General features: G+C 47.6%; 1 protein-coding gene across 1 annotated transcript in view; it reads left to right on the top strand.

The window, feature by feature from the left end:
- RETREG1 (reticulophagy regulator 1) overlaps window positions 1-17,308 on the top strand; it is a 50,365-nt gene that overhangs the window by 29,719 nt on the left and 3,338 nt on the right. Inside the window, exons 2-6 of the mRNA XM_056108972.1 lie at window positions 9,115-9,241; window positions 13,598-13,682; window positions 14,713-14,850; window positions 15,746-15,810; window positions 16,059-16,185. Coding sequence (XP_055964947.1) covers window positions 9,115-9,241; window positions 13,598-13,682; window positions 14,713-14,850; window positions 15,746-15,810; window positions 16,059-16,185 — 542 coding nt within the window. The remainder of the gene's footprint in view (window positions 1-9,114; window positions 9,242-13,597; window positions 13,683-14,712; window positions 14,851-15,745; window positions 15,811-16,058; window positions 16,186-17,308) is intronic.

Here is a 17,308-nt window from a genome sequence, read left to right as displayed (position 1 = left end):
GGGCGTCTGGGCTGAGCACAGTGTCAGAGAGGGTAAGTGTGGGGATGGGATGGTGTGAAGGTTTAGGGTGGGACTGGGATGATGCGGGGGTGGGTGAGGGGCACGTGTGGGGGCGGCTGTGGTGTGGGTGTTCAGACGGGTGGAGATGCTGTGGGGGGCGGGGATGGCACCTGCATCTGAGAGGAAATCTGATCTGCGAGCATTGGGTCGAGGTTGAAAGTGACCGACGTCTCCCACGCTGAAGGCTGTGTCCGGGCCACAGCCTGCTCTCCCTGGGCATCACACGCTCCCCTCAGACAAGGGTGATGGCCGCCGAAAGGCTCCCGGCTCCCCGAGCAGTCAAGTCTCAGGACCCCAGGTGTGCCAGGGAAAATTCTCACACCATTCTCCAATTTCGTAAACTTTGGGGATTGACGAAGCAGCATTCCTAATTTCGTTTTGGTTCGTTTAGGGGCCGCACCTCTTGGTGCTCAGGGGGTGACTCCTGGCTCTGAATTCGGAAATCACCCCTGGTGGGCTCTGGGTACCAGATGGGGTGCTGGGGACCGAACCAGGGTCAGATGCATTCAAGGCACAAGTCTTTCCTGCTGTGTGATCTGTCAGGCCCCAGCATTCCTGATTTGATTAATTTTGAAGGATGCTTAACTCTCCATTCTCAAGAAAATTTTTTTTTTTTTGCTTTTTGGGTCATACCCGGCGATGCACAGGGGCTACTCCTGGCTCTGAGCTCAGGAATTACCCCTGGCAGTGCTCAGGGGACCATATGGGATGCTGGGAATTGAACCTGGGTCGGCTGCGTGCAAGGCAAATGCCCTACCTGCTGTGCTATTGCTCCAGCCCCCAGAAAAATTTTTAAAAATTTTTACTAGTGAAGGTAAAGGCCCTCCCGTTGATCGTCGATTTGCTCGAGTGGGCCCAGTAACGTCTCCATTGGAGACTTTGTTGTTACTGTGTCTGGCATATCGAATACTCTCGGTAGCTTGCCGGGCTACCATGGGGTACAGTTGTAGACTTACAGATTTTTGTGCTCGGGTTTCAGTTATACAATGATCGAGTACCCGTCCCTCCACCAGTGCCCATTCTCCACCTCCAGTGCTCCCAGTATCCTTCCCACCCACCCCTATACACCCCCATCCCACCCCGCCTCTGTGGCAGGGCATTCCCTTTTGTTCTCTCTCTCCTTTTGGGTGCTGCGGTTTGCAAAAGAGTCACTGAGTGGTAGTCATGTTCAGTCTATAGCTACTTTCAGCATGCTTCTCCCATCCTGGGCGGGTCCTCCCAACACCCTTTGCTTGGTGTTTCCGTCTCTATCTGAGCTGCCTTTCCCCCCAGCATATGCAGCTGGCTTCCAAGCCCTGGAGCGAACCTCCTGGTACTAATCTTGGCCATACTTGGGTGTTAGTCTCCTATTCTCTTACTTTATATTCCCCAGATGAATGCAATCTTTCTATGTCTGTTCCTCTCTTTCTGGCTCATTTCACTTAGCATGATACTTTCCATGTAGAACCACTTGTATGTAAATATGAAAAAAAATTTAATGGTTCCATTTAAATCTATAAACAAGGGTGAATAGTACAGGGGGTAAGGCACTGGCATGGGTATGGTATGGTGGAAGGTGTGGGGGGGTGAGTTTCGTGGGAGTATATAGAGGGAGCAGGGGTGGTGTCGGGGGTGGTGTAGGGAGCAGGGATGGTGTCATGGGGTGAACTCTGGTTTAAATTCCATGTAAAGCACCTGGTTCCTGAGCAGAGCCAGCAATAGTCCCCGAGCACTGTAAGGTGTGCTTCTAATGCTCCCCTAAACCAAAGCCACCATTCCCCCCAAAACCAGTGAGGGTTGGCTTTCAAATGTAAGTGTCTTTTTTGCTTTTTGGGTCACACCCAGCGATGCTCAGGGGTTACTCCTGGCTCTGTATTCAGGAATTATTCCTGGCAGTGCTCAGGGGACTCTATGGGAGTCCAGGGATTGAACGCGGGTCAGCCTCGTGCAAGGCAAATGCCCTCCCTGCTGTTCCTATCGCTCCGGCCAATATCTGTATTTTCAGCAAGGACTCTGCTAACCTTCGCCAGCACATAAATAATCTATAGAAACATTTTGACCAGTGGGTAAACATTCCGTGTGTTACTTCACTGAATAGTCACGGGCATTTTCCCCTTCATTCTCATCTCGCTGTTTATATTTTATCTATTTTTTTAAATTTGTTCTCTCTCTCTCTCTCTCTCTCTCTCTCTCTCTCAGATGTTTTGTTTTCTTTGTTTTTTAGTTTGCTTCTGGACCACACCTGGCGGTGCTCAGGGATCACTCCTGCCTCTGCACTCAGGGATCGCTCCTGGTGGGCGGGGATTGGGAGACCGTCCCATGTGCTGAGGATCGAACCCAGGTCGGGTGTGTGCAAGGCCAGCCCCCCCCCCCCCCCCCCCGCCAGCTTACTATGTGTGGGACCGAAGTTACTCAGCGTGTTATATGCCGCTGAGATGTGAAACCCCTTCAGCCACTACCACTCATGTCACTCTGTCCACAAACTCCTTCTTGGAATTTAAAATCTCCCAAGGGGCTGCAGACATGAATTAACTGCCGTCGCTAGGGAAGGGTGTGAGGAGCCGCCCAGCTCCCGGCCCTTCTCTGCTCCTGGCTCTCCTCTACTTCCCGTCCCTTTCTGCTTCCGGTCCTTCTCCGTTTCTGCTGTCCCTTGCTCATGTGCTAGTGACTTGAGTTCCTCCCTTTCAGGCTGTGGGGATGAAGTGGGGAGGGGAGAGATCGGTGGGAAATACAGACAGGCGCCATCACGCAGTGCCCTGCTCAAGGGTCAGGACCTGGGGCCTCTGGGGCCCCTGACTCAGAAGCGGGTCAGGAAGTGCAGCGAGAACGATAGTCTAGCGGGTAGGGTATTTGCCTTGCCTGCGGCTGACCCGGGTTCAACCCCTGGCATCCCATAGGATCCCCTGAACACCGCCAGGAGTAATTCTTGAGCGCTGAGCCAGGAGTAACCCCTGAGCATCGCCGGGTGAGACCCACTGTTGCCCGGTAGCACTGTCCTCCCGTTGTTCATCGATTTGCTCGAGCGGGCCCAGTAACGTCTCCATTGTGAGACTTGTTGTTACGTGTTTGACATATCGAATTCGTCACGGGGAGCTTGTCAGGCTTTTTCGTGCGGGCGGAATACTCTTGGTAGCTTGCTGGGCTCTCCGACGAGAGGGGTGGAAGAATCGAACCCAGGTCGGTAGCGTGCAAGGCAAATGCCCTACCCGCCGTGCTATCGCTCCAGCCCAGGGTGAACCCCCAAAAGCCAAAAAATTTAAAAAATGAAGTGCAGAGAAAAAGGAAGAATCTAGGTGCCTTGGGCCTGCACCTCGCTGGGGAACGGGCGCTGCTTTTGAGCTGTTCTGTTTCTGACACTCGGCCCTTCCCAGGGTCCCAGGGTTCCTTCCCCTCGGCGGAGCCCGTGACCCAGCCAGCGCGGTTCCTGTAACTCACCTGAGGGTTTGTGACATCCTCACGTCCAGCGGGGACCTTCTGTGACCTTGATGGCCCGGGCCGTGCCTCTGGGCCTCCCTGCAGGCCTCTGCGTGCTGTGTTGGGCGGACTGTGAGGGTGACTGAGCTCACCCGGCCCCTCCCAGAGGAGTGTTTGCTCTTTTCCACATGCCACGCTGGCTCCCTGGAACTCCCTTTAGTGGGAAAAGCCAACGCCTGGACTTGCATGATTCAGCCTGCGTGTGTCTTTCCGTTCCGCCGAACGCACGTCTCCACAGCAGTGGTGATGGTGGCGTGTGACGGGCAGTGCCCAGAAGCAGAACAGGAGAGAAAGCTCAGCTCCATCCCCCGCCCCGAGTGTGTGTCTTGTGGGGTGGAGACCCCGGGGGGAACCCCCAGTCTACCACGTGATCCCCCAAGTGCTCCTCGGAGCAACCCCAGAGCACAGAACTGGGAGTCGTCCCTGAGCATGGCTGAGTGTGTGGGCCGTCAGTTGATGAGATGCATTTAAAAATAGAAGCTGGGAAAAGCATGGGCTTTGCATACATGATTCTTGATGTATGCATGCATGCGTGTGTGTGTGTGTGTATAAAATACGGTTGTCTGGTGTTCTCACTTAAAATATGTTTTAAGTTTCCCAGTTTTCCTTGCAAATGCCCCCCAAGCGAATACATAGAAGGCAGCTCAGGGGAGAAAGGGAACGGGTCCCCAGAAGGAACATCAGCGATGGCTTTGCCTTTTGTGCTTAGTTCTGGGAGGGCCCTGGAACTCCAGCCAGACCCCAGCAGTCACTCGTGTCCCAACCCTGCCCTGCGTGCCGTGACTGCTCCCTCTCCTCCCCTCCTCCCCCCCTCTTTGTCTCAGTCCATCTGTCTCTATCGATCTCTCTCTACCTGTCTCTGCCTCTTTCTCTGTCTCTTTCTCTCTCTGTTTCTCTCAGTCTCTGTCTGTCTCTCTGTCTACCTGTATGTCTGTCTCTCTTCATCCACTTTAGCAGTGCCATCTCGGAGAAGTTACCTCCTCAAATCTTGAGCTTGAGAAATATGTGGAGGGATTTGAACTTTGTCATATTTTTAAAAACCTGCTATTTTTGCTTTTCGGAAACCAGCTTTCAGTTATAAGAATGTATCTTGAGTTTCTTCTTCTTGTTTCTTGCATTTGGCTTTCCAGTTCACTAGTGTACTATATATAGTTTTATTATCCTGGAGAAAGGACAATGAGAGGAGGCTCTCTTTAACCAATTGGTCTCTTTAAAAAAAATTTTTTTTTTAATTGAATCACCGTGGGCTGGAGCGATAGCACAGAGGTAGGGCGTTTGCCTTGCACGCAGCCAACATGGCTGACCCGAGTTCGATTCCTCCGCCCCTCTCGGAGAGCCCGGCAAGCTACTGAGAGTATTCGATATGCCAGACACAGTAACAACAAAGTCTCCAATGGAGACGTTACTGGGCCCGCTCGAGCAAATCGATGATCAACGGGAGGACAGTGACAGTGACAGTGAATCACCATGAGATAGAGTTATAAAGTTTGTTGGTGATTGAGTCTCAGTCATACAATGTTCCAGCACCTGTCCCTTTGCCATTGCACATTTCCAGCCACTAATGTCCCAGTTTTCCTTCCACAGGTGCCCCCTAGCCCCCCACCTCACCATGCCTCTATGATGGCAGTCACCCCTCTCTCTCTCTCTCTCTCTCCCTCTCTCCCCCTCTCTCTTTCTCTTTCTCATTTCCCACTGTGCTTTGCATTACTGTTACTAAAATGGCACACTGCATATCACTCTCCCTCCTTTCAGCACTCAGTTCTTGTCCAGAGTGATCATTTCCGACTATCATCCTCATAGTGGTCCCTTCTCTGTGAGGAAGAGGGAAGAGTGCCCTCCCCCTCTTCCTTCGTGGCAACTTCCTACCATGGACCAGGCCTCCTGGCCTTTGTTTCTACTATCTTTCAGAATTAGTCTCATACTTTGTGTTGCTTGTTTGTTTGTTTACATCCAGCAAACAGTCATTCTACGTCTGTGCCCCCTCTCTCTGACAGATGTCTCTCAGAACGATACTCTCCTTGTTCATCCACATATAAGCAAATCTCACGATTTCATCTTTCCTAACAGCTGCATAGTATTCCATTGCGTAGATGTACCATAGTTGCCTTATCCCGTCGTCTATTCTTGGGCACTCAGGTTGTTTCCAGATTCTGGCTGTTGGGACTAGAAATGCTGCCATCAACATAGGAACGCAGATGGCCTTTCTGCACTGTGTCTTTGAGCTGCCAGGGTATATTCCAAGGAGTAGTACTACTGGGTGGTATGGAAACTCAATTTCTAGATTTTTGGGGGTGGGGTGGGAGGGTGGGGAGTTGGGGCCACACCCGACGATGCTCTTGTGTGGTTTCTCCAGGGCTCACTCCTGACTCTGTGCTCAGAAACGACTCTGGAGCACCATTTGGGATTCCAGGGCTCCTCTCTACTATTGCTCTGGACCCACAATTGGTCTCTTGACATACACTAATGACCCCAGCCTGGTTTTCCCCTTCTTGTTCTCTCCCATAGTTCTAGATTTAACTTGGTGTCGTTTTATAAAGATGGGCTTAGTGCTCTCTCTCTCTCTCTCTCTCTCTCTGTATGTGAAGTTATTTGCGCCATGCCTTCGTGATCTCTAAATCCTGGAGAGTCCCTGACAGTGGACCCTGGTTTGTTGAAATGCACGGAAGGGAAGTGCTGCTGACAAGAGTTTGTGTGTTCCGTGCCAAGATTCATTTGTTTCAGCATCAGTTTCCTCTAGTGACCCAGACACTTTGGGTCCTGGAGATGAAACAGGCTGGTAGCACATGTTCTCTCTTAAAGAATTCGTTCGTTTCTGAGAGTGAGGATGACGTTTTCTAATCTGACGGCGCCCCCTCGTGGGAACTCTGTGTGCTGCTTTCTGAAATGGCACAGTGAATTTGAGTTCTGTTTCTGGAGCATTTCAACAGCACAGAGACATGTGTACAGTGTAAACAAACTTAAACGCTGTCTTCAAGTAGATTTGCGAAGGTAAAAATAGGTTCGAGTTCTGGAGAGGTAGTACAGGGGCTAAGCCACTTGCAGATGGCCAAGCCCGGGTTCAATTCTCGTGCCATATGGGATGCCAGAATCTGCTGTACTAATCTGCTCCGGTACACGAACCCCAACCTGGTTTTCTACTTTTTGTTCTCTCCCCTGTAGTTGTAGATCAGACGGGATCAAATATTCTCCCCAAGCTTTAGCAAGTGTTTCATTTGGGCCACACCTGGCAGTGCTCAAGACTGATTCCTGGCTCTGTGCTCAGGAGTCACTCTTGGTCATGCTTGGGGTCATACGTGTACTGAGGATCAAACTGTGGTCAGCTGCATGCAAGGAGTTATCTTACCACTGTTACTATCTCTGCAGCCCAATAGACCTGCAGTTTCTGTGTAGGTGACTATCTGAGGGCGAAAATAGTGTTGGTTTGTCTTTGGGCTGTTGGTGTTGCATTCCGAGATTTGGCTCACCCTGATATATGCTTTCCTGCACCCATGGCTCAGGGCTCTTCCCTTAATAATACTGTTTTGTTTTTGTTTTTGCATTGTGGGTCACACCTAGTGATGCTCAGGGGTTACTACTGGTTCTGCACTCAGGCGACCATATGGGATGCCAAGGATCGAACCTGGGCCGGCCGTGTGCAAGGCAAATGCCTTACCCACTGTACTATCACTCAGGCCCCTGATAATTCTATTTTTCACTGGAAACCTTTATTTAGTTTATTTCCATATTCTTATTGGAATTCGCATCTTTACTAGTAATGATCTATTATGAGGGACAGGATTGGTGACTTAATAGAAGCACAACTATTCAAACTGGGTTTTTTGTTTGTTTGTTTGCTTGTGTGTTGTTGCTTTTTTTTTCTTTTTGGGTCACACCCAGCAATGCTCAGGGGTTACTGCTAGCTCTGCACTCAGTAATTACTCCTGGCGGTGCTCGGGGGACCAAATGGGATGCTGGGGATAGAACCTGGGTCGGCCTCATGCAAGGCAAGCTCCCTACCCACTGTACTATCTCTCTGGCCCCTGTTCGCTTGTTTGTTTGTATTTTAACCCCACTCGGGTCAGATCAGAAGGACAGCGGACAAGGTGCTTGACTAGCATACGTCCGACCAGCTTCCTTTCCCCACACCACACATGTTCCTGGCCACGCCGCCTGGCCGATCCCAGAGCAAAGCCGGGAGGAAGCCCTGTGCACCGCTGGCCGTGGGGGCCCTGTCTGACTCCGAGTACTGAGTACTGAAGCTGGCAGCGGCATAATTCCCCATATCTCCGGGTGATGGCCCAAGTCGTCACAAGCCTGGGCACGTCTCACCCAACAATGCCTGCTGGCTATTGCTAGGGTCAGTGGCCATACGCAAGTGGCTTGCCAGTGTTTAAAGGGTCATTGGCAAGGGGGTCTGATGGCCCCAGGTATGTGCCAGCCTGTGCTCTCTGCAGAGTGACCCCTTCACCAGAGAAGGGATTTTCTTCCCAGATGGTTATTAGTCACTCTCAGCTTCCAGAAGTTCCTGTAGGGAGGTGAAGGCAGGCAGGGGCTAAGTGCTCGGTCCATGCGTCACTCTCAGAGTGTTCTGTGATGATGACCCTAGGGGAAATACATTCAGGGGAAAGTGAGGTTTGGTGAGATTGGGTTGTACATGAACTGTTTCTGGTGGAGCTGACTGATGGTGGCAGATATTGAAAATGCGTCTTGGTATTGACGACAGTGATGGTTCTAAGATGAATTCTAAGGCGTCTTTACCACTGCTGTGTTCTCCTCATCCTTCCCACGGGAAGCGTTTCTGAGCAAATCCTGCAAGACCCCATCTGGCCTGGGTTCCTAATTCCCTTCCTGGCAATCCTAGCATGTCTTTCTTCCCGTTATCTTTGCTGGGACCCGCCTGCACTTGCTGGAGGAGCCCGTGTAGCTCTTTCTCACTTCAGAAGAGTTCTTCCTGGAATTCTCAAAGCCTTCATGGAGCACTGCTTCTAGATTTTAGCATAAAGGTGACATCTGGGCCAGAGACATAGCAGACTTGCGAGGAGGTTTAGCATGCGGGAGGGCTGGGTTTGGTCCCCGGCACTGCCCAGTCCCCTGAGTCCCACTGGGAGTGACCCCAAGAAAGAGCCCGGAGTAGGACCTGGTGTTGCGTCCTAGACCTCCATCTTTCGTGTCTGCCTTCTTGCAACTGGATGATTGTGTAGTTGGTCGACTCACCCCCTGTCGCTTTTTTCAGCCTGAGATCCATAGGTGAGTGCCTGGCTTATTACGTCAGGATTCACAGGGCTTTTCCAGAAAGTTTGGCTAACAGGGGGCTCTCAATACTTAATTTTTTTTTTAATCTTGAAACATTGAAACACTGTCCTCCCATTGTTCATCAATTTGCTTGAGCGGGCCCAGTAATGTCTCCGTTATGAGACTTGTTACTGTGTTTGGCATATCGAATACGTCAAGGGGAGCTTGCCAGGCTTTGTCCTGCGGGGGAGATACTCTCAGTAGCTTGCCGGACTCTCTGAGAGGGAGAAATGGAGGAATCGAACCTGGTCGGCCCTGGTCAGCCACGAAACATTGAGTATTGAGTGAATTACCCAAAATTCAGTTTGGGTTTTCTTTTTCTCTCTTTAGCTGGGAAGTTGTCAACAGCAAGTCAGACGAAAGGCCCAGGCTCAGCCACTGTATTGCGGAATCATGGATGAACTTGAGCATGTTTCTTCAAGAAATGTCTCTTTTTAAACAGCAGAGCCCTGGCAAGGTAAGTGCCCCCGTACAGGGGAATTAGTGTGTGCGCCTTCAAATATGAAGTATACTCGGAAACAAATGAGCCACCTATGCTATCAGCTTGTCCACTTCTAAGTCCAAGTAACTGGGAACATGCCACAAAAGCCATTGCCAGCAAGGGTCAATGATAACGCGAGAAAATCCTCACCCTGCTCCTTTCAAATGGAATTGGCTTTAAAAAAAAAGGTTTTGGGTCACACAGGCAATGCTCAGGGGCTACTCCTGGCTCTCAGGGATTATTCCTGGTGGTGCTCCAGGGATGCTGGGGATCCAACATGGGTTGGGTGTGCAAGGCAAGTGCCCTCCCCACTGTACTCTCCAGCTCTTTGGCTTTCTGTTTTATCTTGCCCATTAACTAACTAACTAACATGATTAGTCCTAGCAGCCAGGCCATGCAGGAAAACAGAAGTCTTTAAGAAAATCAAATCAGCCTGGTTCCACAAAGGGAGTGAAATGAACACAGAATCCTGTGAAGGTGATTCTGGAAAGGATCGATTTAATCACTTTTGAATTTTTTTTGTTATATTTATTTATTTATTGAATCACTGTGGGAAAAGTTACTAAGCTTTCAGGTTTAAGTCTTGGTCATACAATGATCAAACACCTTTCCCTTCACCAGTACTCATTTTTCACCACCAAGAACCCCAATATACCCCCCTCCCACCCCTCCCAATGCCTGTGAGGCAGATGATTTCCGCTTAACTCTCTACTTTGATTACATTCATTATTTTGACAAAAGATGCACCATTATTGTTCAGGATTTCCCAACAATCAGAACTGCTGAAAAGACATTGTGAAATAATTTGGTTTTTATAGCTGGTTATGAGAACCATATGATGTCACAGCCACATGGTTTTGGATTTCTGATATTTTACTAATTAAGTCTGGAGGGATTTCTGCCAAGAGCCAGATAACTACGAGATTGGTTTCTGTGCATCTGGTGCTATGGCCGTGCCGGAGATCCGCTCGTGGGGGGCAACTTATGGCCTCGGTAGTGCGTGAAGGACGAACCGGTACCACCCCCCTTCCCATGAGGCTGCAGTTGCCCCGTCACCACTGGCTCATACCTGGCTTTCCAATAAGCTCTGAGGTGGCGCTGCCAGGGGTGGGGTGAGCTCACTTTTGATTTAAATAGAGAAGATTCTTGGGGTCAGAGAGATCCCTCAGTGGACCGAGGGTGTGCTTTGCAAGTAGGAGGCCCAGGTGGACCCTTGTTACTGCATGATCTCCTGAGCACTTTTACGAGTGACCTCTGAGTACCACCAGGTCGAACTCAACAGCACCAGTGAGGGGAGAATCTTACTTAGGATGTATTGATGAAACGAAACCTTGAACTGGAGAGAGATGGTGCGAAGGACTGGAGCACAGGTGGGAACCCCAATGCGATCCTTGGCACCTTGTGGTTTCCTAGTCTTCTGGGAGCGACCTCCAGAACCCCTGGGGCATGGGAAGGGGGGAGGAAAGAAGGAAGGAAAGCTCTGTGCTCTGTGCCTGGGACCGAACCAATGTCAGCAGTGGAAGTCAAGTGCCTTGACTCCTGCACTGTCTCTCCTGTCCCTCAGACACATTCTGAGCATAGTAAAGTGACAATGTTGTAGCTGAATGTTCATTTTTATATTTTAATCACTGAAGGCAGTAGTACTGTAGCACTGTCGTCCTGTTGTTCATTGATTTGCTTGAGTGGGCACCAGTAACATCTCCATTGTGAGACTTGTTGTTACTGGTTTTGGCATATCAAATACGCCACGGGGAGCTTGCCAGGTTCTGCTGTGTGGGTGGGATACTCTCGGTAGCTTGCCGGGCTATCTGAGAGGGACAGAGGAATCGAACCCGGGTCGGCCACATGCAAGGCAAATACCTTACCTGCTCTGCTATCGCCAGTAGGAACTAGAATCCTTATGGGGAAAAGGGAAGCTTCATTTCTTTTATTTATATTTTATTAAAATGATGACATTTTTAGATTTTGAACTAAAATATCTAATGGGGCTGTGTTAATGTGCCCCAAGTTGATTGGCTTCAACGATGAGTAAGAAAATTTAGTGATTTAATGATAACAGAATTGAATTCCAGTTATAAAAATGGGTGTAGACTTCTGGTTTATTTTACCCTTTTTTTTGCTCATAGAATTTTTATTTTATTATGGGAGAATTACTTACTCTTCAAGGGTCATTGCTATTTCAATAGAAAGTTGTGTGAATTTTTTTTGCCAAATATGCTTTATTTGACAAAAAAAACTTAAGTACATTATATGAGCTAATTCTAAGTGCACAATCTTTTTTCCTGTGTTTCATGTATGTTATTTATTTTTTTATTGAATCATCGTGAGATACACTTACAAAGCTTTCATGTTTGAGTTTCAGTCATATAATGATCAAACACCCATCCCTCCACCAGTTCACATTCTCCACCACCGATGCCCCCAGTATATCCAACCCCCCCTTTCCAATCCTCCCCCTGCCTCTATGGCAGACACTTTCATTTTGCTTTTTGGGTCACACCCAGCGATGCACAGGGGTTACTCCTGGCTCATGCACTCGGGAATCACTCCTGGCGGTGCTCGGGGGACCCTATGGGATGCTGGGAATCGAACCCGGGTCGGCCGCATGCAAGGCAAACGCCCTACCCACTGTGCTATTGCTCCAGCTTCAGGTGGCAGACACTTTCCTTCTTACTCTCTCTCTACTTTTGGGTATTATGATAATGCACAATCTTTTAAACTTAAGTACGTACCGGTTAAACTACCATCCACATTCAGGTACGAACTATTTATCATATGAATATTATTTATAACGTAAGGTTTCTTATACGGTACATTTTGTTTTAAAACTGTGAACAGTTTCAAAATTAGAATTATAATAAAACTTTCTTATTTCCATGACTTATGGCTTCCCCTGTCTTTAAACCCTAAGTCTTTAAGCAAACATGAGTGTTCAGAGTTGAAGACTGACCTGCTTTTAGGATATTTAATTTGTTTGAGTGTGAAAAATTATCTGTACCTCTGTATACATATATATTCCATATATATTCCATAGCAACTCTTAATTTTGTTCTACAAGTTCATCTGTTCACCTATTGGCCACTTTATTTGTTAACCCCGTGCCAAAGAATTAAAAAAAAATAAAACTTAACCTAAATTTTAGTCCTCTTACAATTGCTCTTTAGTTGCTATTGGCAGACTGTCCCTTTGAGAGATAACCTTAATGAATTTCCTTAGTTTATATCAGTTTAACACCAAAATTCAAAGAAAAACCCCAATAAGTAGGATGGTCGGATTTTCAAGGCTCTGAAAAACCAGTGAAGATGTGTGTGCTCAGTCTATTGAGCTTGCTTGCTTTCTTTCCTTCTTTCTTTCTTTCTTTCTTTCTTTCTTTCTTTCTTTCCTTCCTTCCTTCCTTCCTTCCTTCCTTCCTTCTTTCTTTCTTTTTTTTTGGCTTTTTGGGTCACACCCGGTGGTGCTCAGGGGTTAATCCTGTCTCTGCCACAGGAATTACCCCTGGCGGTGCTCAGGGGACCATATGGGATGCTGAGAATCAAACCCGAGTCGGCCATGTGCAAGGCAAACGCCCTACCCGCTTTGCTATCGCTCCAGCCCCTCTATGGAGCTTTCTGTACAGCCCATCAGTGAAAAAATGAATGGGGAGGAATCTTCTATCTTGAACTTTAAATTTCTTAAAATAGCCAAGACACTTTTGGCCATAGTGACAGAGAGAAGGAAAATAATCACATTGTATGTCGAGGACTTTTCATTTTATGTGCAGTTGGTTTCTAGATGTTCAGAGGTAGGGCTCAGCTTGAGGGGCTGATGTGGGTCGGAAGAAGGTTAGTAACAACTGGAGAACTCTCCCAGTAGCTCATCAACTGTGTAAAATTGTTGAATTATTGCTGTCAACGCCTCTAATTTCCATACCATGCTTTAGACTCTATGAATTTTGGGTGGGGCTGATAGGGTGGTGAGAACTCGGAGAATTAACTGCAAGGTGCTTATATTCCATCTTTCTAGAAATTCCTAGAAAGATTCTGGGCATCTCTTATTCTCCCTTCTCTCGTACCTGGTGGTAATATAGCCAATAGCATGATTCAGAGGAGATATTCTTCATGCCAAGAAATTAACCTCTGCGACCCCAAAATTACTAAGTCTTTGGAGCGGACGAAGGCAGGCAGAGCACAGTCATTGGTCAGATCTAAGTAAATGCACAGGAACTCTATTGTGAAAAACAGTTCCTACCACATGATAAATCACACATAGAGAAATGATTGCATATGTGTGTTCCTGTGCTCTAATAAGTGTTGATGTGACGCATAAGTATCAACATTATTTCTTTTATTTCAGTTTTGTCTCCTGGTCTGCAGCGTGTGTACATTTTTTACCATCTTGGGCAGTTATGTCCCAGGGGTTATACTCAGCTACCTATTATGTAAGTATTCGACATTTTATTAAATTTGCAAATCCAGTTAAAAGGCATGCATTTGTTTATTTAATTTATTTTGTTGAGTTACTTTTAACAACAATTTTATGGCCCTGTGATTTACCAAGTTGTTCCTAATACAGTTGTTTTAGGCGTTAGATATTCCAATACCAATCCCACCACCAGTGTGACCCTTCCCTCCACCAATGCCCCCAGTTTCCCACCTACTCACCCCAGTTTGCCCCTTGGCAGACACAATAAAATTTACTTTAGATTGTTTGTTACAACACACAGGCCAATGGAATTCTAAAATCTTAGGCCCATAAGACTCAATTTATGATTGCAGTATCTCACAATGATGTTACGAAATCATTGTCTGAAGATCTGCTTGTTGGTTGGTGCTACTTGAACCTTTTGTGTTGTTTAGGCTCATTGAGCATGGGGGCTTCCATGCAACTCTCCAGTCAGATTTGCTGTGGTCCTACCGGACTAACAGTACTATGAAAATTTGAAGTGTTGTGTGGCCACAAAAGCGACCTTATGGTCCACAAGCTATAGATCTGGGACAATCTGATGGTCGGCAGTTTGATAACATTCAGTTGTAGAGTCGTTCCTATTTTAGATGATAATGTTGGATAGTATGGCTGTGGGCTGGTAGGCCTGGACCGCATTTAACGTGATAAAATTATTTTCTCTTTTTTATTCCCATTACATAACACAATGGCAAATAACAAGAATAACAAAAAAGAAATCTAAGTTCAAATCTGTTCTTCCCTTCTGTAAGTTTTGAGGGTAAGAAGGTGGGCAGAAGGGGCTTGATTCAGCGGCAGGTGATTTCAAACAATGATCCTAAATGTGTGAGAGTGAGTGGGTGGGAGAGAAGAGGATTTCATTCCAGGGGAGAGGAAAGAAATTAGAGACTATTTCCGTCAGGAAAGAAATGATTGGTCAGTCAAATCTGCCCCTTTTTGTGGCATCCTGAGATGCAGCTTTCTGAAGAGACGTCCCAACCTCATGCTCTCTCCTTTCTCATCTGCAGTACTATTCGCCTTTCTCTGCCCGTTGTTTAAGTGTAATGATATCGGACAGAAAGTCTGCAGCAAGATCAAGTCCGTTCTGCTGAAACTAGATTTTGGAATTGGAGACTATATTAATCAGAAGAAACGTGAGCGATCTGGTAGGTGAAGTTTGAGTGTCCTGTTTCATACCAACACACATCTGTTATAAAGTAAGCCTGGCTACTTCCCAGGGTGCCTTCTGCCTCTCAATGTGTATCACAAGACAAGTTCCAAGGAATAGCATTTTCCTCTTTAGACTTACTCTTTCCTCAAGCATAATCCGTTGACTTTTTAAATCCAACTTGTCGGAGAAGGGTCGACAGGATTTATCCGTTGTCTTTTTTGCTCTTTATGATTTACTTTCCATAAATCGTCCTGTTAGGGGATTGCAGAAACTGGGGGAAAAAAAAAGCCAAAATCATTCTTTTCTCTCCTGTGTTTTTCCTGCAACTGGGGAGCAGACCTACTGTCTTGCTTGCAAGGCACACAGCCCTCATCTTTCGCTTTTTCTGTGGCCTACCTGCTGATAGAATCACCAGCAATAGTAAGCATCAGGATCGCTTGGAAGGCTTACAAAAGCAGATTGCTGGGCCCACCCAGGATGTGGAGCTTTTGTAAATCTTGGTTTGTTTGTGAATCTTGGGGCTACTCTGATGGTGCACTGTGCTGCAGATTGAGCCCAGGCCTCCTGCATGCAACACGTTCACTCCTGATCCTTATCCCACCTCCCCACTCCCCATCCAAGATTTTTGACTCAGTTAAGCCTGAGAATTTGCATTTCTAACGTCCCTGTGATGTTGCTGTTAGTTCAGGCCCATGCTCCAAGAAGCACTGAGAGATGGGAACACGTCCCCTGGGAACCCAACTGCTGCCAATATGTTACACGCCACGTACTTACTTAGACGGAGGTGTTGGAGACTAGGAGGGATTGTGGGGCGAGGATGTCAGATGGATAAGTCACATTGTGTCTAAGCCGAACGGGCAACTGAAAGCTTCCAAATGTTTTCTCGACAGAAGCAGCTAAAGAAAAAGGTCATAGCGATGACAGCGAATTAGACTTTTCAGCTCTTTGTCCTAAGGTACTTTTTGTTGAGTTTTCCATTTGTTCCCATGTGGTTTGGCTCTCAATGTATTGATGTGCACCAACGCTGAAGGGGTCGCCTTATAACAGACTTCTCCAGCTTCTCTGAGATGATTAAACAATCTCAGAAGAAAAACACTTCTCAGGTTTTTATTCTGGCATTCTTGATGTTAGTTTTTTTTTTTTTTTGTCAAAACATTTCCTGCAGGCCCTTAAGAGGTGCCACTGGTATTTTTATCACTCCAGATTAGCCTCACAGTCGCTGCCAAAGAGTTGTCTGTGTCGGACACGGACGTTTCCGAGGTCTCCTGGACGGACAACGGAACTTTCAAGCTCTCGGAGGGACACACTCCTGAGACTGATACTTCGGATGGTATATTCCCCTTCCTCAGTACTCTCGTTATAAATGCATGCCAAGACCCTTGCACTCCATCACCTGCCGGAGGACTCAGAGTGCCTGATGTAGGCAGGCGCTGTGACATCATTTGTCATTGGAGAATGTCATTAAATGCCCTTACTCAAACCTAGAGGGGCTTAGGCCAACCTTTTCACACCTCAGGATCAGGCACCTGCCCACATATCATTCTGTGGACTGCTACTTAGAACCGACGTGGCAGTCCATTGGCTTTCAACTTGCAGGCTGGCATGGTCCCTGGGCCAGTGGTCAAAGACCTTGAGCTGGCCTCTAACTTGCTCGGGTTGTATTTGGAGGCCACTGTCACAGACCCAGATATCCTCAGATGGTGCTTGATGAGAGACTGCCTCTTGGTTATAAAAATTACACACCCAAACTTGCTTCTAGGAAGGAGCATGGAAATCTGCTAAGCCAAGGAGGCCAGGACAAGGCTCTGGGCTGGATAACTCTGTGACATTTTTGGTTCTTTATAAAAACACACTTTTCCTAAAAGAAGGAAAGTTAGGCAGGGTCTGAAAGAAGCACTTAGGCTCACACTAGGTATCATTTCTGATATTCAAAATGTTGGTGGCCGGAGCGATAGTACAGCAGGTAGGGCACTTGCCTTGCACATTGGCAACCTGGGTCTGATCCCCGGCATCCCATATGGTCCCTAAGCACCTCTGGGAGTAATTCCTGAGTACAGAGCCAGGAGTAACCCCTGAGCATCGCCTGGTGTGACCCCCAAATCAAATTAATTGATTAAATAAAATAAAATGTTTACTTTAGGGATCAGAGAGTTAATACAGCAGATAACCAGCGAGAATCGTGCCATCGGGAATATCTAACTCCTGAGCACTGCTGCTTGTGCGACAGAAAACAAACAAGCTTTTTTTGTTTCTTTTGAATTATTTACGTTTATTCCCTCCCCCTCTCCCTTTGGTGCTGACTTTGACACTGGGGGTCGGACAACTCACAGCAGGTGGCTTGCTCGCACACTTGGCCATGGTGCTCGCCTTAGGTCTGTTCTGTGCTCAACACTTTCTCCTAATTCTGCATTCAGGGACCGTTCCTGGCAGCTCTCAGGGCACCCTAGGGGGAT

The sequence above is a fragment of the Sorex fumeus genome, unplaced genomic scaffold (genome assembly GCF_029834395.1).
Source record: "Sorex fumeus unplaced genomic scaffold, SorFum_2.1 ptg000240l, whole genome shotgun sequence".
Lineage (NCBI taxonomy): Eukaryota > Metazoa > Chordata > Mammalia > Eulipotyphla > Soricidae > Sorex > Sorex fumeus.
This window is presented reverse-complemented; position numbering and strand designations above follow the sequence as displayed.